The sequence below is a fragment of the Prosopis cineraria genome, unplaced genomic scaffold, assembly GCF_029017545.1.
Source record: "Prosopis cineraria cultivar Desert tree isolate PC_DT_omini unplaced genomic scaffold, ASM2901754v1 PC412, whole genome shotgun sequence".
Taxonomy (NCBI): Eukaryota; Viridiplantae; Streptophyta; class Magnoliopsida; order Fabales; family Fabaceae; genus Prosopis; species Prosopis cineraria.
Window position 1 is genome coordinate 11,591 of NW_026555737.1, and position 26,663 is coordinate 38,253.

Sequence of the window (26,663 nt, forward strand, 5' to 3'; positions counted from 1 at the left end):
CAGAGAAATAATTTGAAAATAATTTTAAATGAAAAATGATTGTAATATCCTTATATTTTTTTAAACACCCTCCTCGGCATTGACCACCATACCACTATTGATGGCCAGCTATCGGATGATCGTCGGATTCTAATGGCCTATTAAATCTTCCAGGTAGACAAAGAGGGGTTTGAACCTGAGTCACTTTGGCTACCGAAAGGTTATAGAGCCACCAAGGCTCTTAATTATGTTATAAAAAATTTAATATATGTTGTCAATTTATTTTTCAAGTTTCAAATCATTTGCTTGTTTAAACGAGCATATATTAGTTAATTAACAAGTATATTTGTGCATTTAAGAAGCAATGGTATGACAATTAAGAAGTTAAAAAATTTGATAAGGCTTGATTGTAAGAAGGGATAAGTGTAAAACATGTTTTAATAAGCATATATTCATTAATTAATAAGTATCTATATGCATTTTGCAAGCAAGCATGTGTTAATTAACAAATTCAAAAATTTGATAGGGCTTGGTTACGAGAAAGGACAAGTGTAGGACTTGTTTTAACAAGTGTTCATTAATTAATTAACAAACATTCATGTTCATTTAACAAGTAAGTGTGTTAAGTGTCAACTTCAAATTTCAGACAAGGTTGTGGGAAAGAATAAGTGTAAAGTTTGTTTCAACAAGTGTACATTAGTTAACTAACAAGTAGCTCATGTGCATTTAATAATTAAGAGTGTTAAGTGTAAGTTACTTGTTAAGAAGTTCAAGCTCTGCCTATTACATTTTCCCTTCCTTATAGCTATTATATGACATCTATGCTGTAGTCAAATCTACAAGAAACAAATGAAATGTCAACCACATCAAGTATAGAACCTATATATATTTATACTCTATTGAACTCACCTATTGTCTTGTGAGACAAGTGCAAATTGGAAAATAAAGTTTTGGGCCACTTATCGGTTTCTTATCGGTTTCCCTCTTCTCCTAGAATGTAACATTAGATAGTGGATCATTGTTTGATAGTAATGGGTCAAGATGGTACACTGTAAGCTCCTTTTGGACAAAAGCATGGTAATATCAATGCTCATTTTTTATAACTGGAGTAAATAAAATGTCACAATCACTTATATTGTGCTTTTTGTTTTTTTGCTTCACAAATCTGCTATTGTCAGTAACTTTCCAATTGTCTAGGTCTTACAATATAATAGTCTTTTGACAATGGCAGCATATAACAAGTATTACTCATGCAATGAAGATCATAAAGTGTTCAAGTCTTACTATGAAATTTGATAGAAAAATATGTCGTCGAACATCTCCACTTTACTTTTGTTCATGTATCAGCATGTGGCTTATAAAACATACAACCTACAATAGAGATTTTCTATTAGCATTTCACAATACATGTACTTAAAGAGACATAAAATTCATCATCACTTGCAGTTTTACTTAACCAGCTTCTTGAACGAAAGCATTGCATTTCCTCCAACAAAGAATGAACCAATCTCAATGACTTTCTCCTGACCGACATCATTATTTATCTGCTATGTTATGTAGTGATAAAGACGCTCAGCCTCGCTTGGCTTGGCTGCCTTTCCAAAATTTGTCAAGTTTGGTGATTGTATCAAAGGTGTTATCACCCTTTGAGACTTCCTCAACTTACGATCATTATCACTATCATTATCAAAACCATTTCCTTGTGTACTTCCACCTTCATCATTAATAAAGGGAATTAGTTCCCTGACATCCACCACTGATTCCAAGTCTATGTTAATTGTTTTATAAACATTGTCCACTAGTTCTCAGTCCATATTAATTTGTTTCTTCATATTTCAAATTTATATTAATTGTTTTTGTATCATTTATATACTCATAATACTCTTTTCTCCCATATCCTCTATAATATTTCCCACCCTTATATCCAACAATACTCCCTTAATCATAGATCTTATAATATGGCCTTCTCTTTCGCTTTATCTTTCTCTTTTTCTCTCCCCTTGTGGTAGTCCTCCTTTGACTTGCAACCCTTGTTCCAATTTCACAAGTTCTGTTGCGAGATTATGACCAACCATTCGCATTATGTGTGAAAAAATTTTTCTAGTTTTTTTTTGGCAAATAAGATATATATAATGTCAAGCAAAATATTGTTACTTGTACAGTACAAAAACACACGTTTCACTCACCGGATGATTGAAGATTGTCATTGGAGGAATTGTTGGAGGAACCACATTGACTTTCACATCTTGATTTGTACCAACATAACAACATAGAAGCCCTTGCAGATTGGACTTCTTTAATTGAACAATCTCATTCACTTTCTCATCATTTCAATATATAAGTGGTTTATCTCGTGATGGTGGCGCAACATGAAGCATTGGAAACTCTTCAAACAACAATATCTATATGAAAATAGAAACAACAATATATTGTGATTTGATTCAAATTCAAATTTATATTTTATTATTATTTTTTTATAATTTTAAATTCTTTCTAAATCTTTCTTATTGAAATTTCAATTACCCCAATTCTTCTTCTTTTTTTGTTTTCATTAACATTACCTGTATTATTCTCGCCCCTCATCTCATATCTCTTGTTATTTCTCACCAATTGAAAAATAAAGATAAATTCATTACTTCAAATCTTTAGTTTTTACATCAAATCCTGACTTATTTCTCTTCTACCCTTTTTTCACACTATTCAAATAAAAGAGTTTAAATATATGAATTTTAAATGTAATATTCAAAATTTAAAATTCAAATTCAAATTCAAATATATTAATACAAACACTAATTAAAAGTTTCAAACCCACCAAAGCATTAATTTTGACCAATTCAGCTTAGTTCGATCAATTTTTTGGGGTTAAATGTCAATTTGACCCTAAATTATAGGTTCGGGAGCACTTGAAACTCTAAATTCTTTTTTTGGTATATAATTATTCTTCAAATTTTGAAAATCATGCAATATCATTTTTATTATTAATAAAAGTTAACTTTAACTATTAGTTAATCAGAAAATAATTTTTAAAAAAAGATCTCAAAACTTACAAAAAAGAACCCGAGAAATTTTCATGGACATTTTTTTTTTGTAATTTTTAGATCCTTATCTATAATTTTTGGCTCATTTTCTATTATTTTTTATCTACTAACAATCAAAGTTAACTTTTTGTTAACATTAAAGGAAAATTGTACTATTTTAAAAGTTAAAGAAGAATATTGTAGTAAAAATGAGTTTAAAATATATAACGCTCTTGAATTTAAAGTTTAGAACCAAATTACCCTTAACCCTTTTTTTTGGGGGGGGGGAAGGGGGAGAATCAATTCTAAATTGTGTCCTTGTGAGACTACAAGCCGATACTATAAGCTAATTCCTAATCCAACTTGTTAAACCGATTGTTTTGATCTAATTTTGACAATATTGATCTCTAACCAATCTACACTATCCCAATATTAATTTGTCTATTTAAAACATACATTTAAAATTGTGTAGCCACTTGGTGAGCTTAAAGCTGATAATGTGAGTTGAGCTTGTAGGCTCAACCTGTCAACCCACAAAATAGTGGCAGATTTAGTTGGAAAAAATGAGTTCATTTAGATGCGAGACAGTTTTAACTCGCACCGTATAACTTGAATATGCAAGCTGTGGATTAACCGCATCTTTTTTAAACTTTCCAATCTTACTTAAAAACAATTTGTTTTTCCACATGTTTTGAGCTTGGAAAGAAATTCTTATTCCAAAAAAGAATATACATGTATGGAAGTAAAACAACTAAAAACAAGTTGACAAAGAGCTTATTTTGTTGTCTTTGGTTTTATGCTCCAAGTCCAATGTCTTTTTGGGTCATCATTATTTTTCCCCTTCTGAATATATAATTCATTACAAAATTTATCTTTCTTCCCCTATTTTTGTTTTTGTGATAATCTGGGCATTTTATCATGAAGTGTTATAGAGTTTACTTTGTTATTAATTTTTCCATTGCAAAATTTATCTTCAAGTTTTAGATTTTAACTTTTTACTATGTTTGTTTGTCATGGAATATATATATATATTTTTAGATTGTATTAATATATTTTAAATTTGTATTTTGTTTTTAATGAATTAGAAAGACTTTTATTGTTATTTTAATAATTAATTTTTAAGAAAAAAATATAGTTTTTTACCATAAAAAATAATAAAAAGCGGTGAATTTATAATTTTTAAAATTTAAAAAATTATTTTAAAAATTTTTTACTAACAATGACTTGCCAACCCATTGCGAGCTAGCAAAAATACAACCCTATCAGGATGTGAGTTACGCCAACCCATCCTACAAAGCTTGCAACTTGCTATAAGCAAACCTGCAACCCATAGGTTGGCCCTATTACCAACTCTAGACAAGCCCCATATTGTCTTAAACCATAAAGATGAGTTGAGTCAGAAAAAAAAAACACAAAAAAATCATGAATACCCTCACCCTATTTTTATATCTCAAAATTAATAATGAGATAAAATATAACAAATAAAGATTTTTGGTTGCTAATATTTTAAAACCTCATAGTATTCTTTTATCTTTAAAAATAGTTACATTTTTTCAATATAAATCTTTGATATTTGCATCATTATATAATAAACTATTATTATATATGACAAGATATTTCCACCTTAAAGCTATCTTTTAATCTTTTTGAGAGTAATCCGATTTTTAATACCTTAAATAAAACATCTGTGATTAAATCTCGCTGTCAATATAAGAACCTTGCTGTTGGGCAATTTGTAAATATTTCTATAAATACTCTTCTAGGTTGGAGGTATACCCTGTCCCTGGTGAGCTCTTGGGATCCAACTCACCTAAATTTTTTTCATTAAAAAAAAAAACTTGAGGAAAAGAGGACACCAAGGTGTAATTTTTTTTTTTTACCACAAGAGAGATCAAGCTGTTATCTACATAATAAAAACACACATGTAATACCAACACTAGCATTCACGTGTTTTATCAAATACATGGATACCCCATGGTTGGTTAATCAAGTGAGATTGCTGAGAGTCGTAAAGATTTACCAAATGACAAGAAATGGATTTGAAGCTAGGTAGTTTGGGTAGGTATGAGTGCCAATATCTGATTTCTGATGACATCCATGCATTTCTGTATCTCTCCATATATTGGAAGATTCTTTGAACAAAATGGCTGCAAGCTTGTGACTGCAGAATCTAGCACGTGAGCAACATCGGCAGGTGGGAAATGTCTTTCTGTACATTTCTGTTATTTGTTTTACAGAGATGGGTCAGGGTGCAGGTCAAGAATTTGCAATAATAACAGTAATAATAATCAAAAGTACCATGTAGTCCTTAATGCAGTAACAATCACTTTCTCAAAAAGTAGAGTGGAACCAGACAAGAAATAATTGGATGCATCTTAATAATCCCAAATGACATTAGTAAAAAAACAAACAGTTAGGTACCACAAATGAAATGCGTTTCTTAGAGTAGCCAATCCTACTTTTTGTTATTTTTGATGTTTTGTTACATTAGGAGAGTTGTCATAGTCACAACCTACACCTCATCTCACCCTTGATCACTTGAGCTTGTTCCATGTGGCTTTTTGCTATAATTTTGATTGACTAGGAAAGAGTATTTTACTTTTCATGCTATCATATGTGTTTCTAATTTCCAGAACTAGAAACTCCAGCTTCATCATACACAATAAGGGAGTTTCAATAGTTAGCTAATAGCTGCTATCTTACAGGGATCCTGACCCAGGACACAGTAGCCCCCTAAAGAGCCCCAAAAATTCGTGAGAAAATCTGAGTTAACTAGAAAAATATAGGACATGCGATAATTAGCAGTAACCACAAACCACAAAGTTTGGTATTCTGAACCAGACTTGCTCCTCTAGGCCATCCCCCTCTAAAAATGATTTCATGTCTCAGATCTGATCATTCCATCTTCTTCCACATGGTCTGCTACCAGATAGGATTCAAGGAAACTTTGCACTCTGTATAACAGAACTGAGGTGAATATTCCTCTCTCTGTCACTTGTAAAAACGACAAGCTCATTTGAGGATCTTCCATGGATGGTAGCTATAGAGCAAAGGAGGGATTTAAGAGAGTTCTAGAGGCTATCTTCCAATAAAATTTGGAGTTTTATTTGGAAAATTTGGTTGCCTCCGAAATATCTCCTACTCATTTGGAAGTTGCTTCATCAGTCTCTACCTATTGGAGAGGTCTTGCAAAAGCATCATATCAATTGCTCCATTAATTGTCCTCTTGGATGCAGTGAGTCAGAAACAATCAATCATCTTTTCTCACAATGCCATTTCACTAGAACATTATGATTTGAATGCTTGCTCCTGAGATCTAGACTTTGGGGAAAATGGTCTTATCTCATGGTTACTAGAGGCTCTTCCTAAGCTTTATCATGATAATATCTCTCAATTGGTATCATCATATTTCTCAATATGATCAGGCAAACTAGAAACTCTATAATATTCATTATGGACAATCTCCCCAACCACATCGTTTCGTATGTTTTTTTGGATTCTATCTTCAAGTGGGGTGCTTATAATTGCACTCAATTGCCAGGTCCCAAATTCAATCACAATAACCTTTTGGTTATTAATGGACTACATGGATGAAGAAGATTAAATCCAAACACTGCTAAATGTTCGATCATCCTTCAACTTGCCTCATCCACCCTGCTTAATGTTCAATTCTGGAAATCAACTGTAATATCCCATTGTCCCATCAAGCTGCGTTGAGAATGGCTCTTTGGTGGATCCTGAATTATTGGCCCTACTTCAACTGCCCAATGAATCATCTCATCAAACATTTCGTGAAGAAAAAAAATTATCTCTGCAAACTTCCTCAGTGGCTCGGCTACCAACACAGTTGTTGAAGACCTCCGCACCTTAATCAATCTCTTTTCCAGCCATAGGATTTTGACTTCTAATGATGACTCCATTTTCTGAATTCTGAGCATAATTTTTCTCCTTGGATATTTAATTCACGTATTTTATTGACATTTTATTGTTAATATAATATTTGCTTCCTTTAAAAATAAAGGTGAAAACAACTAAACATCCACAACAATGGAGGTGAGACTGACCATATGCAATGTTTATGGTAAACGGTAAATTGAAGAGCCACTAGACGTACCTGGATCATCAGCAATGTAGCTAGACATTGAGAAATAAGTTCCGAGGGAATTTTCACTTCATTTTGATCAGATGAGCTGTTTAGTTCAGGATCTTGTAAATGACTACTTGGCAGAGGATTTGATTTACTTGCAATCATCTGATCCTGAGAAACTAGTGTGGCATGAACAGAATCTGTGGGCATGAATTGCGAGGATGGAGCAGCATGGTCATCCACTGAAAGCCGATTATTTATAAAATTAATTGCCTCCTCAATTCCTTCAACCTTACTCTCTGTCTTACTAAAAGATGACATCGCCTGCAATAATTGTTATGAGAAACTACAGTCAGATCCGGAAAATTGATAGTGACATGACTCCTCAAGGATTAAATTAAAATTGAAAGTGAATCATCTAGCAGCTGGTCACCAGTAATTCAGCATACAAACTGGTGTAAAATGTTCACTTAAAATTATTGAAGTGCTTCTAATAAACAAGAAATTGACTTGCGCTCTAACAATCTATTGATCAACTCCTTAATAATTGGTGAGTCAATCATCCAAATGAATCTTCAAATATGGTGATCCAACCATCCAATGTCATCAGTGGTGCAGCCAAAGGATAATAACACAAAATTTCAAGTATTTGGCATGACCAAACATATTACACAGTAAAGGGCTGAGCGAAGTTTAGTGTTAAGTTCACTTTAAATATGTAGTGCAAACACGCAGTAATTATTCACAAAGTGGGTAACCTTTCTATACCTGCATAGCTGCACCAACCATTGTACGGGCTCTTCTTTTAGAACTTTCAATAATTTCAGCTATATGAGATTGACAATTTTGGTTGTGAGAAGCTGAACAATACGAAGAACTAGCATGACCACCAAGATCATCCAAATTAGCTGTGGGCCTTGGTCGTAAATTAGAGTTCCCCTGATATGTGTTATGCTGTCTCATGCAAAACAAGGCAGAAGAGACCTGCACAAATGAAATCCACTCATGAAGTTGCAAGTCGTTGAAAATGGGCGGAAAGAAAGATGAAACGAACTTAATTGTGCAATTGAGTGTTAATTATTCCATGAATTCCATGCCTGCTGGTTCACTTCATTTAACTGCAACAATGCTGCAGCATAATGCCTCTTAAACGGCTCTGAATCCTTTAAAGAGTGGTCCCCATATTTCCGTCTTTCACATGCCTCATCATTCATTTGCTTCAGTTCAGACAGCACAATTTCCTTCACAGACATAAGCTCATTGCTTCAATATTATAATAGGAATATTTGAAACGCAGATATTTTTCCTTTGTCATAATTATTCATTAGGGAGTACCTTTTTGTGAAGAGCACGAGCCAGCTCAAAAACAGCATTTGTGCCAGCTTCTTTGGATGGAACATGTTCATGAAAAAAAGCTTTAGAATTTGCTGACAGTAAGGCATTACCGATCTCATTGCAAGCAACATTAGCCTGCAATTTGGAACTTGAAGAGATGCCCTGGAGACAAAATGAAAAGAAAAGAAACGGACAAAGTAAACTACTCAGGAAACTTTGGCAGGACAATATAATATTAATAAGTTGACTCTACAATACGGCTAGAAGAAACGTCAACAGAAACCAATTTGTTCAAATGAGAAATAAAAGAGATTGATTCCATATTTTCGTTCCCTAAGAAACACAAATGTTAGGACAGAAAAGTTGTGAGTTGTCCAAGAGAAACATTTTCTTGGAAAACAAGAAACAGAAAAACATGCATAATCACTATGGGGCGCCTGATGGAAGGATTAAATTATGAGTGCTCCTTTGATATATGAAATGAAAGGGAAAATACAATGAAGTGATTTAATAATGAAAAATAAACCATGAGTCCCTACTTTAAAAAAGGAAGAAAAAAAAATAAAGTAGATAATGACTACATAGGTATAATAAACATTACCAGAAAAAAAAAGTAATGAGAATTTATTCTCTAGCACAAACCAAAAGGGGCATTAGTTTTCTCAACCCAAAAAAAAGAAAAAACCTTAAAAATCTTTAGAGTTTTGATTTTATGGCATTAGGCTACCTGAAATCCCGTTCATGTTTACAAATTATAAATTTGTGCATTACTATACTATATTAAGCACTATCGTGAAAATAACGATCATGGAAAAGTAATACTGGTGCACACATGCATGATATTAATTAATGTTGTCAAAATAGGGGAAATGGAGGCAAAAGACGTCAGGTCAGTAAAAAGGCAAGAGATGAGAGCAGGTACAAAAATAACAGAAGCACAAAGGACAGGCGGGTATGTTGGGCTCGTGCTGAGTAGTCACCAAGACTGACCACAGAGCATTGACGTATAAAACGAAGTGTACCAATTCTATGCGACATCTGATATCCTATATGGGGAATTTCTTTCTCATGTAGCCAGTTCTGAGATATTAGAATAGGTTGTATCATATTGTGGTGCAAAAACCTATTAGCACAAATTGGCATCAAAAGGGATTGAAAAAGTCTTATCGCAAGACTCAGTATTTTCCTATTGCGCAATATTCAGCCATAAATAATCGAATTAAAAGCTGGATACACTAATCCTATTTCAGCTCCAAGCATGCATTAAGTCAAAATTACTATATGAGCTGATCTCTACACTCTGAACACAGTTAACCACTCTTGTTTAAAATTCCCGATTGGAAATATCCTTACAAGGAGTTCACCAAATTTCTGTTTAAACTAAACTCTATATTGGTTAAAAAAACTAGTTTCTTTTAAGGAGTCATTTGAAGAGAAAATAGTCTTCTGATAAGAGTTTTTACAAATGTATACTTCAAAGTATTTACAACCATAAGATAAAACCCAAAGAAACTACATTCCGTCTGAATATACATTTGTACCTGGTTCAATAAACTTTTGACGCCATGAGCTGAGGGGGGTATATAAGGAGCATCAACATGATCAAAGTTCTCGCTAGGGAACAATATCCTGTGCTCCTCAATCTTTCCTTGTTTCAATTTCCCATTAAGCTTGAACTCAATAAGGTTGTCATCTAGTTTATCTGGAATCACACTGCGCCTTATCAGAGATGCTGGCATATTTTCATTAGGATTCAGAGGCATGCAGTCAATATCCTGCCACATGAAAATACTTTTGTGACATTATTCTTTTGTTACTGAAAATTAGAAATAATAGGACAAGTTTATAAAAATAAATAAATGATAGGGCAAGGGGTAAAGCTGAAGAAAAGGTTGGTTGAGAAAATTCAGTGAAACAGCCTTTACAATTTGTGATTATGCATAGAATAATCATAGGCTATAAAATTCATTATCTTTTACGTGTCCTGACACATATTGATGGTATTTCAAGATGTTAAAGAAAAATGAGTCTTCGTGAAAATAATGTAGGGTTTTCCATTTTGAGCATCCAGCTCATACATGATACATGACCAATGTTCTGATTTCCCACGTTGATTAAAAAGTGCAGATGAGTTCCTTCAGGGTTATAGTCTCTTGAACTACAATAAGAAAAAATATACTCTCATGTAGCTATACTTCAAGTGGCATAGCTACCCATATAGAACTACTATAATAAGTACAAGTGTATAGCCTGAACTATCATGTAAGAGTCTCACAGTCTCTACCAGCAGATAGCAATCTCTGAAATTACCTTGTCAGTAGTTGTTACATCAGCTACTTTATTATGAGCAATCAATTTTACATCCTAGTTAAATATAAGAAAATGTTGATTGTGGTTTTTAAGAAAAATAGATATGTGAACACTGTCTAAGGCTAACTCAAGTGATAAGGGTAAGAGATGTAGGTGGATCTTGCCTCTAGTGCAAGTAGTTGGTGTTCGAAGGCATCAACTTTTCTCCTGAGCACACTGGTTCTATTTTTTTAAAAAAAAAATTGCTTTATTTAAATACTTATTATATTTAATTATTTAGTTATTATTTATTGTTCCGTTACAGATAAGAAAATAATCCCAGGAAGATAAGATAGGATTTCTAATTGAATAAATGAAGTAGTGTGAGCAACGAATACCATGATAAATTCAACCCCCAGCTCAGGCTGGTCAAACTGAACCTGACACCTACAGTTGTCAACAGTTAGTACGCTTCCATCTTGAATCTCTCTCGTCTTTGGGTGAATAGCAATGACACGCTGTCCAACAATTAACGGCCTGGCCAAATCAGTTGGAAGGCCTTCCCTGGTACCAGCAAGAAGTTCTGCATAATGTGCCCTAACAGAGTCCCGGTATTGATTTAACTTTGTTTTTTCTTCTACCAAAAATTGCTTAGAAAACCTCCGAGGTCTGCCAAGAGAACTGCACAAGAGTAACAAATACATGAAATATTTTAACAAGAATGACAGGAAAGTCTAGCAGCAAATGCAAGTACAATTAATCATGCCAGACAAAATACCTCCTAATGACCCCCCACTCAATACGAGTCAGTCTAGGAACATGCCCCAATCCAACATGGTCCAAGTACTCCATGAACTCCATCTTTGCAAACCATGGGTAATCTATAGCACTGTAAAACCACTCAAAAGTGCACCATCGCCGAATTTGATGTGAAGACAGGCAATGAATAAGCTTTTCCTGCAATAATGGAAAAACACAACTTTGAAATCAAAGATTGAAATATTCAGCCAACATCTATTCACATAAATGAGGGGTAACCAACCTTGTGTCTCAATACGCTGTTCTGGAGAATGGATTTAATATGTTGACCACTAAAATTATTTTCTGACACCTTTCTATCTTGTTGTATCATTGGTTTTGGTTTTTCCATCTTCCGCCTATGCCTTCCTTTGGTTGCTAGACCCGCTTTGTCTGTAGGTGAAACTTTTATGGGTAATAGCAGCAAATCATCCCTTCCTCCTTTGTCATCATTACTTGAAGACATCATTCCTGGGGGTTGTACCACCTTTAATTGTCTTGAATGTGGTGTAGAAATAGAAGAGCGCTTACCCTTGGCAACAGACTTTGTCACGTTGTCAGTAGCCTGCAATGATGTTGGTACTATGATACTATAAGTGGCCATGCGGAAATAAAGAAAAGGTTGTCAAGTTCAATTAGCAAGGAACAAAAGCTCATCACCTAAACAAAGGTTTGATATTACAAATGTAATTCATAATAGATGAATGGCAAGAAGTTTGGTTGTCTACTAGTGACAAAATCAGGAAGAAAACCAACCCAAAAAAAATGAACCTTAGCCCCAATCAACATCGATGTTACAACATTGGATCAAAAAAAAAAAAAAAATTCCGTCACAACATGAGTCTTAAATATCTTTTGTGCGAAAAATAAATAAATTCCATGTAAAGCAAATCTTATCTTTATATTCATCATAATGAAAAAAATTACCTCAAACTTGAACATCCACTAAACAAAAGTTAGGTACTGAGACTTATTGCACAACAGTGCAAAAAGCCACAAACGTATGCAAATAAGTGGTCAATCAACACTAACAAGTACACCAACATGTGTGCACAGGTGTGTGTGAACTATAAATGCTTGGTAGGGTTCTTGCCTAGAGCTAGAGGGATGAAATATAACCCTAGGAATAGAAGCAATCAAAAGTACTCAGTTAACTAAAAACTCTGAACACAAGCACAAAATCAATGGATCAAACTTCCAACAATTAGGAACAATGAGAAAAGGTAATAAGGAAACAAAACATTATGTACAAGGAAAAGATATTGATATGTGATATTATTATTCTCCATACGTTCCAACCCCAAATAAAAATAGTGAATTACAAGTAGTATTATTGATAAACTATTCCAAAGCGAAATAGAAAGCCTTCCTGATATTGCATGCAACGTTGTCACTTATTATACTCTGTCCAACATATTGCAGCTATCTCCAAGATTGGAATCAAGTGAAGAACTAAATTACATTGAAAAATGAACTAAAATTTCAAACACTTGAGATATACTTAATATATTGGCAGCAATAAGCAAGGCCCTTGCTCAGTAGAATATTAAATGTCAAACATCAAATAAGAAATAAAGAGAAATGATAGCTATTTAAAAAACAGAGCCTCTAGTGTTTCCAACTTTGAAAAGGTTGCATTGTGGTCCCTCTAGATTTAGTGTGTATTTGATGATTTGACAATTTTTTTTGCTGACATGTTACTATCTTTGTTTATATAAATGATGAGGCATGCATCCAGTCAGCAGAAAGAGTGCCACCCCAGCAACATAAATTGCACCAATTTGCCAATTTAAAGGGATGCCTTGTTCAAATTGATACTATAGGTACCAAATTGCAGCTTCTTAAATGCAAGGGGGACAAAAACTGTAATTAAGACAAAAGGGGTAAAAAATTATTTTAAAAGAAAAACTACAACTCAAGGCTAGAAGTTTATTGACTCTTACTTTCAATATTGAAGATGTTTGTCTTCTTTTCCTCTTTCTAGCATCAAGGTGGAAGGCGCCTTCTTCTTGAGGAACAAAAACTCCATGATCAGAAGAAATCAAACCCAGTTTACTTAAAGCAGTGCTTTCATCACTCAAAATTGCATGATCGGTTTCCACTTGAGACTCATCAACAACTCCTTGGCTTTCTTCCATCACCCGAACAGGTGACTCTAAACACACAGAAGACAACATATCAAAGGCTCTAAATTTGAAGTATGATGAAAGCAAATAGGTCTTTGTAAACAATGCCAAATTATAAACTGAACGTAGGAATTGTATAAATAACCAAAAGTATACTGCATGAACAAACAATGATAAAGGGCACAGAAAGATATAATAAAAAGGAGCCAAAGTCTAAGGAAAAAAATTGACTGGGAAAAGCAGGAAAACCATGAGACCATGACCTTCCCATGGTTGCCTTAGCTTCAAATCCGTGGGCATTCAATGCATCCTTCAGCATGCATCCTTGGTGTGACCTACTTTATGACAATGGTCATAAATAGCTCATCATATCTACAGGATTTCCATCAAACCCATAGGTGCCGCAAGCAGCTCACTTGAACAGAGTGAGCTGCCTCCTGCCTTCTTCATATCTAACATTGGTGAAAACTTTAAGGACTGGTAGGAGTCGTGTAGCCATAATTCTTCCCCTAACCTCATTAAACTTAATACTCAATCCAAGTAACAAAAAAAGGAAAAAAACTTAGCTGCATTCTTTTTCCAAAACCCTGCATCAGTCACCCATCATTGGAGTTGATCCACTCATAGATCTCATAGTGTTGAAGTCACTGCCAATACTTCATCAAGGCATTGTAATACTGGTTACCAAGGTATGACCCTGTTTCAGATTCCTTAAGAAGCCTTTAATCTAAAACAGGGCAGCAAAATTTTCCACCTTCAAATAAGCATCTCAAATACCATCCCAGATTTTCTTGGCCGAGACAAATGCTTTTCCAATGAAGTTATCATAGAATTGACCAACCATAACATCCTATTATTATTTTCAACAAACCAAGTCATGTCTTTTGGGTCAGAAATGGCAGGGGCAGCATCTTCTCCAGTGAGATATTATAGTTTTCCGAGGCCCCAATGACCATCAAGGCAACTTCAGGACCAAACAAGGTAATTGTTGCCATTAAACTTATGGCCCATGATGATGAGGAGAAGTTCCAGCTATGGAGGATGAGTATCTGTTTGGTGACATGTCAGGATCAGTTTGGCTTCTCTACAGATAAAACTAAGACTCCATATTAGCTTTAAATTTAAAATTAAAATATCACTCTCTCTTATTTGTATAAAGAGAGATAGATAAATACACAGATCTGTAGGTGATTTGCTTTCATAGAGAAGACTGCCTATGATGGGACTGGGTGGCTGTGAAATAGAAGACAACTCCTCTTGAGAGCTGGAGTGATAAGCTCTCATGTTGCTGAACTAGATCACTGGATTTACTTGGGCCCTGAAGGCCATAATAGCATGAAGTAGACCAGAAAAACAGTGCTGGCTTTTTGGTAGGTGTAATTTTTAGGAGATTCAAATTAGTTAGTCAATCAGAGTTAGTAACAGAAAGAAGGAAGTTAGTTAGTTTTAATAAATAGAATCATTAAATAGCCTCATAACAGAAACTGGAGACAGCTTTGACAGTTAATGAATTCTGAGTTCATTCTTCCATCCATCTAATCTCTTCTATTCCTACTTCTTTCTCACCTGTCAATTTTTTTCTTATTTTCATCCAGATAAATCAATCCTGATAGAAGCACAATATAAACATTGACTTCTTGGACAAGAAAGAAAATAATAAAAAGGAAACAACATAAAAAAAGGTAATGAACGGAGAATTGTAAGAAAACACTCAGAATGCCCAGCAGTAAACAACATAGTCCTAGCAAGATTCTAATTTACTTGGAAATCACCCTTGTGAGGAAGAAGCAAAGAATAATTAGATGAAACGGCATGAAAATATTGGTCCAAACTTAAATGTCATACCGGTGTCAGGGTTTGCAACTGGCATCATCAAAGACAGATCAGCCAAGGCATTCAGAGCATCAAAAGAAGAGCCTTCATCTACAAATAGAGGCATCAAGAGGAAAAAAAAATAAATGTGTGATAACAACCATGCTTCAAATCGGAACCAAAGTGCACACTTTAAGGGCAGAGCCAGAAGAAAAGTAAAACATGAAGACAAACAAGTATTAACCAGATGGTGGAAATATAAACAAAATGTAAAAATATTCTCATCCAAATAAATTTTATTTCTTGCTATCAAAAGATAATAGATAACTTTGAGTTCTGTCAAGAAGGGTAGAGGAAGACCGAAGAGAACACTTTTAAAGGTTGTTGAGCAAGACCTTTTAATTAACAATATTTCTAAAAGCTTAATAAATGATAGAGCACAATGGCGTCATATAATCCATGTAGCCGAACCCACCTAATGGGATAAGACTTGTTGTTGTTGTTGTTACTATTGCTATCAAAAGATAAGTAGATAAAATTTATCGTCCATTTGATTGGAGGGGAAAGGAGGGATTTTATTCCCCTCCTTCATTTGGTTCAAAAAAATTTCCCTCCCCTCCAAAAGTGGGGGAATTTGGAGGGGAGGGGTGCAGCCCCATTTATTATGACTAAATTAACTTCATTATTTAAAGATATTCTTGTATTGCCCTTATGTGCAACTTAATAAACTCACCTTCACGGGTAATTGCTTTATCTTTCTTCTGAATTCTCTGCTCACACGGATAACAATGGCATTTGTATATTCTTTCAGTAACCAGACCACAAATTCTTTGATTCCCCTCTCATCTCCTCAAGGAACAAATAAAAAAAATTAAAAAAAGGACAAAAACTATATATCTTTTCCCAGCACTTAAGATGGACAATTCACTGTCACTAATAACAAACAAGAAAAAAAGTATATGTTATGAATACTCCTTTTTCTAAAAAAATACAAAAAGATCTATTCATTTATTCAGCCAACCACGTCATATACATGCACACCTGTAACTTTCAAATATAAGCAAAGCACCATGTTTTCAATACATTAAAAAAACATCAATTAAACGTTAACAAAAATAAATAATAATACATTTGTTGTTTTTTTATGTATTTTTTAAAAATGCATCAATAAAAAATTTACAATAAATATTAAAAATACAGTTATTTTATTTTTGTAATATATCATAATTATATATTATTAAACATTTATAAAATGAGAGGAAACAACTTAAATGTAATAGGTGTACAACTGTCCGTCTATTATTATTTTCCCTCCCCTGGTCTCCATTTCTAAACCAAAGAAGGGAATATTTAAATCCCTCCCTTCCCCATTGTTGAACCAAGCACTGTGTTAAGGAGAGTAACATGCTAGAAGCTATTTCAGGTAAATCTATAACACACTTTGACAATAATATCACCCTTCATTATCAAAATGCAAAGGGAGATAGAAAAAGAAGATACTTCTCAAACTTACTTCCCCATGTTACTTAAACATCAACAAGAACAAAAGCTGAGACTGCTAGTATTCAAAACATATGAGAAGCCACATGAATCTCATTCACTTTAATCTGAACTCATGCATGCCAAGACATGGCTATCTAGTTCAACACAGTGACTATATTAAGCTATTAATAGCCCCAGAAGCCTGGCCTAATATACTAACATCACATATACAAACAGAGACACGCTAAATGTATTAATACCTAATATCAAAGAAGCGGAAGTAATACAAATTCAGTTCTTGCAATCTTAAATACTTGTTCCAAATTCTTACCTAGCAAATGAACTAACAACTAAGCCCATAAAAGGCAAGTAGTGCTTGTATTGTATTATCTCAAGCAAAAGGCCAAACTTAGCTCCCGTTCCAAATATTTGGGGAAAACAATAGAAATCTTATAGAACAAAACAGAAGATTTAACAAAAATATTAGTGAGATAATATAACAAAATACCATACATTTCTCATTATTTTCCTATTTCTTAATTAAATAAAAAAACATTCATTCATACGATGAAAGCAATACTTCCATATTAATCCACTGATTAAGAAGTTAGGCAACATATTCAGGAGTATGAGATCCTCTGTTCAATAAAATATACGGCATGCTCTGAGCAGAATTTAAGTTAGAAATAATAAGCCTACTTAACAGCCGCAAAAGGGAAACAACTTAATTAAGGAAATAATTGGAACTACAAAAATACCTTTGAATTACAAAAAACTGAGCCTACCTTTTTTTTCAAGCAGTACTTTTCTACTTTCCTTCCTGAGACTCTTGAAAGAGGACCTAGCACTTTTGGTGCCAGCAAAATTAGTGTCTATTTTATACTTGATTAAATCCAGTCCTTTATCTTCATCTGTCCCACTGGAAGCTTCCTTTACATCATCCAAATGCTTATTCACATTTCCTTTGAGTTCGAACTTTTTTCTGCAGTATTTTGTTCCCTTTTCTTCATGTTTTCCTCTTCTGGCATTCACTCTGTTGCTCCGTTGATTCAGTTTTCGAGAATAATCTCCGTTGCCACACCCCGTGCTTCCTAAACTCAATTCAGAGGTACCCTCATTCAAGTCAGAATGGCAAAATTTGGATGCTGCTGCTTCTGATTTAGTGTGCTGAAGAACCATGATTGCCCACAGTTAATTGGTTCATCTTCAAAAATATCAGATAATACAACTGGACAAACTGCATACCTTCCTCTTGTTATTCTGACCAGGTGATGACATAATGCCCTTAGATTTATTGTTTGGCGATCTAGAAACTTTGGAAGACCCGCCTACTTGTGAAGCCTCTGTCAGTGCTAATGCAATCTTATGAGCAACATCATTACCGTCGACCATTTTCCTGGAACCTTGCCTAGCTGGTGAAAAACGCTTTTCACCAATATCCTTACCAATGGAATGTGAAACAGGGACACGGGGAGTTCTTTTGCGAACAGCATGAGAACTTATTCCTTAAAACAAAACCCCAAATAACAATAAATAAAAAAATAAGAGCCTTGATAGAAGTCGCTTTCAAATATAAAAGTAGACACTATTAGAGGAGAGGCAGTCTTTCCAGAAATTCAGGAGCTAACCAAATAATGAAAACAGAAGAAAATTTGTGCCAGTGTATGTGCATCTGACGTGTTTCCAGCAGGAGAAAATATTGTTCTTCCTCAATCTTAATGTAAGAATTGATTTTTAAAACCAAACACAAGTTGAAGCAAGAGAGTGGAAAATGAATCAAAGTAATCTTCATATGCATTTAGAATATCAACCCACCAGAATGCCTCTTCTTCAACAATGACAGGCAACCATCACCTGATAGAACTGAATGTGACTGAGAATGATCTGAAAAATGTCCATCTAATGCTTTATAGTTGCCATCTGAACATTTCTGCCGCGAAAATTTTGGAGGCTTTGTAAATGCTTCTGTTTCTTCGTTGGTTTCTTGTCCACTATCACTTCCTCCCTTCCAATTAAAACATCCATATTACATTTGCATTTGAACCTTCCAAAAATTTGCCCATTACCCATTGCAAATCACAAACATTTTATAAAGTACACATTTTTTTCTAAATGTAACGACACTAGCAATACAATTTATGATCTTATGAGTGATCTGTTTATCATGGTATGGGAGGGTTGACAGATCAGTAAGCTTATTGGATAATAGCCCTACACAATTTTCAATAAGTAGGCAACCCTCGTATATTAAAAATACTAGAGGAAAACAAAGAACTTGTTAAATAAACTGAAATACAGGGTGAGAGAATTATCTATACCATAGCTGGAGGCAAGAACAGTCAGGAAACAGAACCACTCAAACCAGCCACAGGAATGTTACAGAAAAAGTAATGCCTAGTAAATATTCAATGTAGCTTTAAATTGAAGTTCAAGCTTACCAGTACATTATAATGATCCGTCATCATTGCTATGAGTCCAACCACAGAAGCAGTGCCCTCTGGAAGAGACAAGTATGCCTGAAAATAACCCAGAACATTCTTGGTTTAAAAACAATATACCACATTAATCCATTCCATCAAAATGTGATATTATACATCACCAAATAAACCAAACTAGTGAAACTTAATTAAAAAATGAAACAATTTTTCTCTACAAAACGCATCACAGGAGGATTCCTTTATCATCATAGAGGTTCCCGTAAAGCAATATCTCCTTCTTGTACATCATTACCTACTTCATTTGCTATGAAATTTGAATGTATAAGCTGCTTGCCATCAATTAGATCTAGTTGTTTTCTTGTTTTCTAAGTAAACCTATAAATTTTAAGAGAAGAGAAGAAAAGAAAAAATAACATGCCAGGGGCATAATATATGAGATAAAACGTAACTATATATCAGGAACAAAAATATTAAAATGAAAAAAGTGTTCCTATTTTTCTTTTTAATAAACAAAGAAATAGAAATATTCAATTTCATCAGCTCATTTATTTCCGTTTCATATAATTATTTTGGAAGTATAAATTTACAAAATCCAAGGCCAAGACACCTTAATCGGCTTCTAAATGTAAATGTGCAGTATGTTTTAGAATCTGTGTCTGTGGGATATGCAATTAGGCAATGTGTACAAGTTAATGAGCACGTCAAGGCTATCACTGCACCTACTCGATTCATAGAGTATAGAGCTTCTACCATTTCCAAAGATCTATTATGCACAGCAGCAGCCACCTGTAAGCAAAGGGAAAAATTTCAAGTACAGGACAAAATGTTCAATAAAGACCATGAGCTGAAAAAAGGCAGGTTCAAATAACTAGATACAAGCTTGACCCAGAAACTTTACAAAGAATTTTAGGCAACAGCAAGTACAGGCATACCCCTTTTATAGCAAAACGAAAATCCCACCTTTCATTCCAACCTTAATTAATGAGAAGCACCTCAACACTGAAAAATAAACTAACCTTCTTCCAGTCTTTCCCATATTTACGGAAAGCTTCATAGAAACACTCTAGCTCCTCCTTACTCCATTGAGGTCCTAACATGTCAGCCAATTTTCTCTTCTGCATATCATTGAAAAGTAATAATGAAATTTAAAGCAAATAATGCTGAACCAAATTTAACAAGTTACTTCTTTTTCTTAAATTAGAAAACTCCTAATGAGACACCAGAAAAACTATCATGACAACTTCCTTTCAGTTTCTTGGAGTGAAGAGTCATAGAGGAACAGTGATGAAAGAAAAGAGAGAAAGAACTGAGACAAACCAAACTTCATATTCCAAAGGCGGAACTGCAGATCCTTTAAAATGAGCCCCAACTTTATAACATGTAAATTGGTATAATACACATGCATAATGAAGCCTTTTCAACGCAGATATTGAGAGTAGGAAATGAAATTGCTTTACACTGAAAAACCAAAGTATTAAAGTACAACTTTTGTGTTATCTTATGTTCCACTACTATAATAAGATTAAACTTGCAGCAAATCACTTGGTCCCACCAGAGGATTTATAACATTGGTTATACATTAGCTTACAATTACTTCATCTCTCTTAATTAACTTAAGTCATTCTCTTAGGGATACAAAAGAGTAAAAAGAGCCATATTTCATTAATGCACATCATAATTGTTTTGCCTCCTCTTATCATAAATAACTACAAATGCATTGGAAATGCCACAAGGGGGCATATGCATAAAGGCACACAATAAATTATATATCCTACCGTCATCAAATTACGGTTATATTTCAGGAAAAAGGAAATAAAATAAACTGTACAAGAAGGAAACAAAGGATTGCTAGAAGACACTGGGGGAAATCCAGATTATTCTGGTTCCTGAAAAATACATTAATTGATTTCAAACCATGGTCCATAATACACATTATTATATAATAAAAATTTTGTTAGAACAAAATCTTGACCATTTGGTCTCTGAACCTATCTTGTCATCTCAATCAAGGACCATTTCAGACTAAAAGCTTCAGCTGTTAAGGTTACGCCAATAAATGGTTTATTAATATTTCTAAATTGTCCCTTCAAGTGAAAAGTGAAAACCCTTTGGGCTTAAAGCTTGGATTACAAACAGGCCCCTCATATGTCGTTTCAAAATTAATTTAATTTCAGACAATAGCGTCAGCAAAGATTGAAATTCCAGCTTCTTGATCATGACGATTTGGATACCATGTCTATGGGGCATGTGCAAGGAGGTTGACAATCTTTGCTTAGCTGATTAGTCTTGCTTAATTTGGCTTTTGCGTGCTATTTTCTTTTAGTTTCTTTGTACGTAAACCTATTTATTCTTAATAACATTGTCAAATATCTATAAACAAAAAATAATTAATATTGAGCAACATTACAAAGAGTACATCCACATACATCACGGAATTGCACTTATAAATTAGGTGCTTTGGCATTATTATTGGAATTTATCTTCAATTGTTATAATCAATTCAAACACCCATATCAAAATTTCAGTAACTAAATGTGACCACCAAAAGCACAACATGGTCATATTTGCTGGATCCACGCATCAAAGTTCAACCATGTAATCAATCAATCGGACCATCTAGAAAAACAATGGTCAGAGCATTATTATTTTGAATTCAACTTGATGTCTAATCTAGTATCAATTAAAAGTTAACATCACCAGAATGGCATCAAAAGTCAAGCTATTTGTTAGGTGCAAGGTATTAATGTGGAAATGAAGAAATTGTGTAAAAAAATTCCAACACTGGTATATATATACAAGTGAAATTCTTCCTTACCACCTACTGTAGTGTGTGTATGTCTGTGTGTAACCACAACATGACACACAGGCTCTCACACACACATACACACATAATTAAATAGAAAGATCAACAAAAAAAGCACCAACATGCAAGTTAGCATCAAAGTTTCACACATATGATATTTTTCCTTATTGTAAACAAAGTTATGTGTAACAATAATTCTTTGTAAAGCAGTTTAGCAGCAAACATACCTTCTGAGTTCCTGGACTACCCTGCGGCCTAGTCTTGCTAACATTGTCTGTATTTTTATCTTTGTTAGTGACACTTTTGGATTTTCTAGATGGAGCCATGGGTAATGCTTGGTTTTCTGAAATTATCAGAAAGAGAATTTAAGGAAAATCACAATTTTCAAAAGAAATCAGATATAATGAAGTAATTATAGACTTCAACAACAATTAGTCAGTTGCACTTAGCCACAGTAAACACAGGGAATTCGATGTAAAGAAGATTTTGTACTTGAGAATCTAATGTTTGTCGTAGACGAACGACAACTGAAGCAGCATCTCCTGACCATCCAAAAACAGGGTTGATGAGAAATCACAAGTTCAAAACTAGAAGTTGCTTGCCACGAATCAATGAAAGACAAGAAGAGTACAAGCCAATGACGAAAATAGAATATTTAGCAGGCAGGCAGTTGCCTTCACACTACCCAAAAAACACAGTTTGAAATATTGAACATATAATCAGGAATCTGCAGCTTCACTAACGAATTTATGATAAATAAAAATTAGATACAGCAAGTTGAAACACCCTAGTCCAAGTTCTGCAACCAATTGATGTGTCATTTATGTAGAAAATAGTTGTCTCTCTAATAACAGATCAAATGACAGGAGAGGAAGCATATATTGAAGTTTCAATGCCAAGTCCGAGCTGAGAACCGTGATAGAAAAATCACTACTCGTCGAGTTGAGAGAGAGGGAGAGGGAGAGAGAGAAGCAAGGATTGCTGCTACACTAAATTTGGCAGCAGCGAAACAAGTAGAAAGAGAAGAGTTGCGGCATCTCGAAGAAATAAATCCATGAACATAACCTAATTGCATACAGCTTTTAACGAAAATCATCTCTGTAGTCAAAACGCTTCCTTTTGCTTCAGTTTACGTCCATTGAAACCCGAAACAGCGCGAAATTCGAAATTTAGAGACTTTGCCTTTTTATCCCTCTTGATCTAAGTTTTCTCTGCAAGCATATCAGACTAGAACAATCCAGAAGATCTTCCAGAATTGAAGTTTCCGACTTTGACAAACAAAAAAAAAGTCCTGCTTCCTGAATCACTCAAACGAATTGAACATAAAAGAAAAGTGAGCATCATCGAAATGCAAGCTCACCTATTCGGCGAGCCTTCACATCGAAGATTCGAAGCAAGGCTGTTAGATTAGAACGCGATCAAGTGGCGGGAGAAACTAGTGACATTGACAGTAGTGATGATTGTTTGATAGATAGAAAAAGTTGAAAAACCGCGATGAAGGTGTTGGTGCTGGCGTTGGGAGTGCGATTGTAAGTAATTATAAATTATTAATTATGAATTCGTAATTCGTAATCACCCCTTAACGATAATAAATTCCACGTCATAACCCCAAAACTGAAAATATTTTATACTCTCTGCAGTTCAATTTATAAAATAATTTTAAAGATAATTTGACATCTGAAAATATAAATAATTTGATAAAAATAAAATTTTATTAAATGTAATTTTTTAATATTACCATTCTCCCCTTATCATATTCTTTCCTCAATCTTTTACAATTATTAATTGAAGAATATTTTTAAAAATTTATAATTGTTTTTTAAAAAATAATAAAGTTGTAAAGTGTATTCCTTCTATTTAAAAATATAAATATTTTTAATTAAATTTTATCTCGATAAAGCAGCTATTTATTTTTAAATTAACACAATTTTTTTATATTTACCGTAAGTGTTTCACTCTAGAAGAAATATAAAGTGATTTATTTATTGAGGGTATTTTTAAAAAAAATGCGATGATGAAACTTTAAAATACTAAAAATGTGTTATATTTTTTAACGAACAGAATATTTAATAAATTTTAATGATATATGTAAATTTATCTAAAATTACTCCTTCTAGTCTCTTTTACAAGAAACATCCAAGTAAGCCACCAAGATGGTTAAATTATTGACTTTGATTAAAATAGAATAAATTTTTAATTGTATTCTTATTTAAAATGAAAATTTTAAAATTTACATTATATTCTCTCTTATAATTAATGGATTTAAAAAAGGGTTGTATTCAAAACATAATTAATATCTTATCAAATATTTTCATTATATTAATAACTAAAGAATCTTATTAGAAGACATTGTATAATAGATATGAAGATGAATATCTTATAAATGGACTGGAGGGAGCATTCAAAATAGTAATAAGAAATAATGATAGTGAGATCCTAAAGGCTAGAACATCAGATCAATAGCAATCAAATATTGACTAAAATTTAAAAGAAAAAATTGAAAACTTACAACAAAGGTGTCAGAATTTGGAGTGTCTTTTTACATAGTTAATTCATAATCATCCATTAACAATAATGTATTTCATGTCATAACTAAAAAATTTAAAATAATTTATATTTAAATTAAAAATAAGATAAAGGTACATTTTTATTTTTAAAATATTCTCCAAAAAGCACTCAACATGCTAATCTATTAGTTGAAATAATTTTGTCTTTGAAATAATTAAAACAAAGCATTTTTGCCCTTATTGTCAAATTTCCAACATTAATAATTAGAAAATGCTAACTAGGACTCTAACATTGATCATTAGAAAATTTAATGGCAAGGGCAAAAATGATTCATTTTAATTGTTTTAAGAATAAAATTGTTCCAACTAATAGTTTAAAGTGTTAAGTGCTTCTCGAAAAATACTTCAAAGGCAAACATAGACTTTTACCTTTAAAATAATAAGGAAGAATGATGATTAAGCCATAGGACATCAAATTAAATAATTAAGGGTAAATGAGCAAATTACTCCTTTGAATAGCATCATAGATCATAAACTTGTTTATTGTATAAATAGTAAGGTTAGTCTTAGTAAACCAACATTTAACTAACACATTGTGTGAGATCATATAATTAATCCAAAAGAATTGAATATCGATGGTTAACTTTTTGCAAGTATTAAAAAATTTAAGGGTATTTCTTTCAAAAATTGAGATTCGAAGTTTAAACTTTATAAAACACTTCAAACACAACTTTATTAATTCTAAAACAAAGTAAAAACAAATACAAAAGCATGGGGTACTATTTGACAATCAAAAAACCTCAAAACTAGTTGAAAAATAACAAGTGAGAAAATGACAAAGGAATATGTCGTGCCATGCGCATATGCACCACAACTTGCTCCTCTATATGTTGTTGCCAAGGACACATTGCATAGGATCTTAACAACAAATTTTTGTCATTTGACAACAGCCAGGGAAAATTTCTAACATGCCCCATTACTCCATTCAATATCCAATCAAAGTGATCTAAGTTTTTACAAAAAGCTCCCTTAATATACTAGCCATTGGCATAAGTTTTACTTTCAAATAATTTCACACAAAAAAGTTGAACACTCAAATATATTTTCAAAATTTTTTCACTTACACATAGACAAGGTTGTCCAAAATCTAACACATGTGCCAAAAGCTTCACTCAACACTTAGACTATAGTTAATGGACCTAGGACTACCTGTGCAACACACCACAATTATATAGTGACACTTAATTTTCATTTTCAACCATCAACCCCTCAATGTCAAAAACAATAGGGGGAGGTCCATCATTACATTTAATTAAAAGAACTACATAGTAGTAACATTTTAACATCAATACACTTACACGAGTATTTTGACCTTTTTGAAATTTACAACATGCTTACACAATAATTTTAGGACCCAAAATACAACCAATCAATTATGCATTAATAATTAATGCGAGTACAAAACACAATGTTTTCTTAATTGGAAATATCATTGAAATTATACACCCAAGTCATAGTTTAAAATCAAGGAGACAAGGTCTGAAAATGGGACATGTGCCATGGCATATGACACAGAGCCACAGGCTCCCCTTTTTTGTGCCATACGCCATGGCACATGTGACAGTAATTTGACAATTTGCAGAGCAAACTTTTGGTGTGTGTTGTTTTCACTTACGATATCTAATCGGAGTGATTTAAGTGCCCACATAAGGCTTGTAACACCCTCAAATTTACAGACCGATTTTTCAAAAATTATTAATTCAACAAATTTTTTTTTCATTGAACCCTTATCATACCCTTATCATGGTAGAAAAATTTCTACCATGATACATCTAAGATAATATATCACAAGTCTTAAAATATCTCAAAAAAAAATTAGAACCATGAGGGACAGACAGGATCCTCATGTCATGATATTCAAATCAGATCATAAATCAAGAGGGACAGACATAATCCTCTTGGTCATATAAATACTTTTAATAAAAAGGAT

At 33.3% G+C, this 26,663-nt stretch overlaps 1 protein-coding gene across 2 annotated transcripts; it reads right to left on the bottom strand.

Annotated features, from left to right (window-relative positions):
- Nucleotides 1-4,834: 4,834 nt before the first annotated feature.
- LOC129296996 (protein ALWAYS EARLY 3-like) lies at nt 4,835-23,665 on the bottom strand. Of its 2 annotated transcripts, none has more exons than XM_054935395.1 (20): nt 23,527-23,665; nt 22,659-22,708; nt 22,394-22,509; nt 20,380-20,478; nt 20,087-20,149; nt 19,364-19,441; nt 18,741-18,930; nt 18,171-18,430; nt 17,711-18,092; nt 15,477-15,554; nt 13,449-13,660; nt 11,750-12,070; nt 11,486-11,664; nt 11,106-11,388; nt 9,960-10,193; nt 8,419-8,580; nt 8,181-8,324; nt 7,852-8,067; nt 7,111-7,407; nt 4,835-5,215 (listed from the first exon to the last, which is right to left on the bottom strand). In XM_054935395.1, the coding sequence occupies exons 3-20, from the start codon at nt 22,490-22,492 to the stop codon at nt 5,042-5,044; spliced, it is 3,471 nt and encodes a 1,156-aa protein (XP_054791370.1). In that variant the 5' UTR covers nt 22,493-22,509; nt 22,659-22,708; nt 23,527-23,665; the 3' UTR covers nt 4,835-5,041. The 2 variants fall into 2 exon arrangements, with proteins under 2 accessions (XP_054791370.1, XP_054791371.1); XM_054935396.1 differs by lacking the exon at nt 23,527-23,665 and adding an exon at nt 23,244-23,486.
- Nucleotides 23,666-26,663: the final 2,998 nt, after the last annotated feature.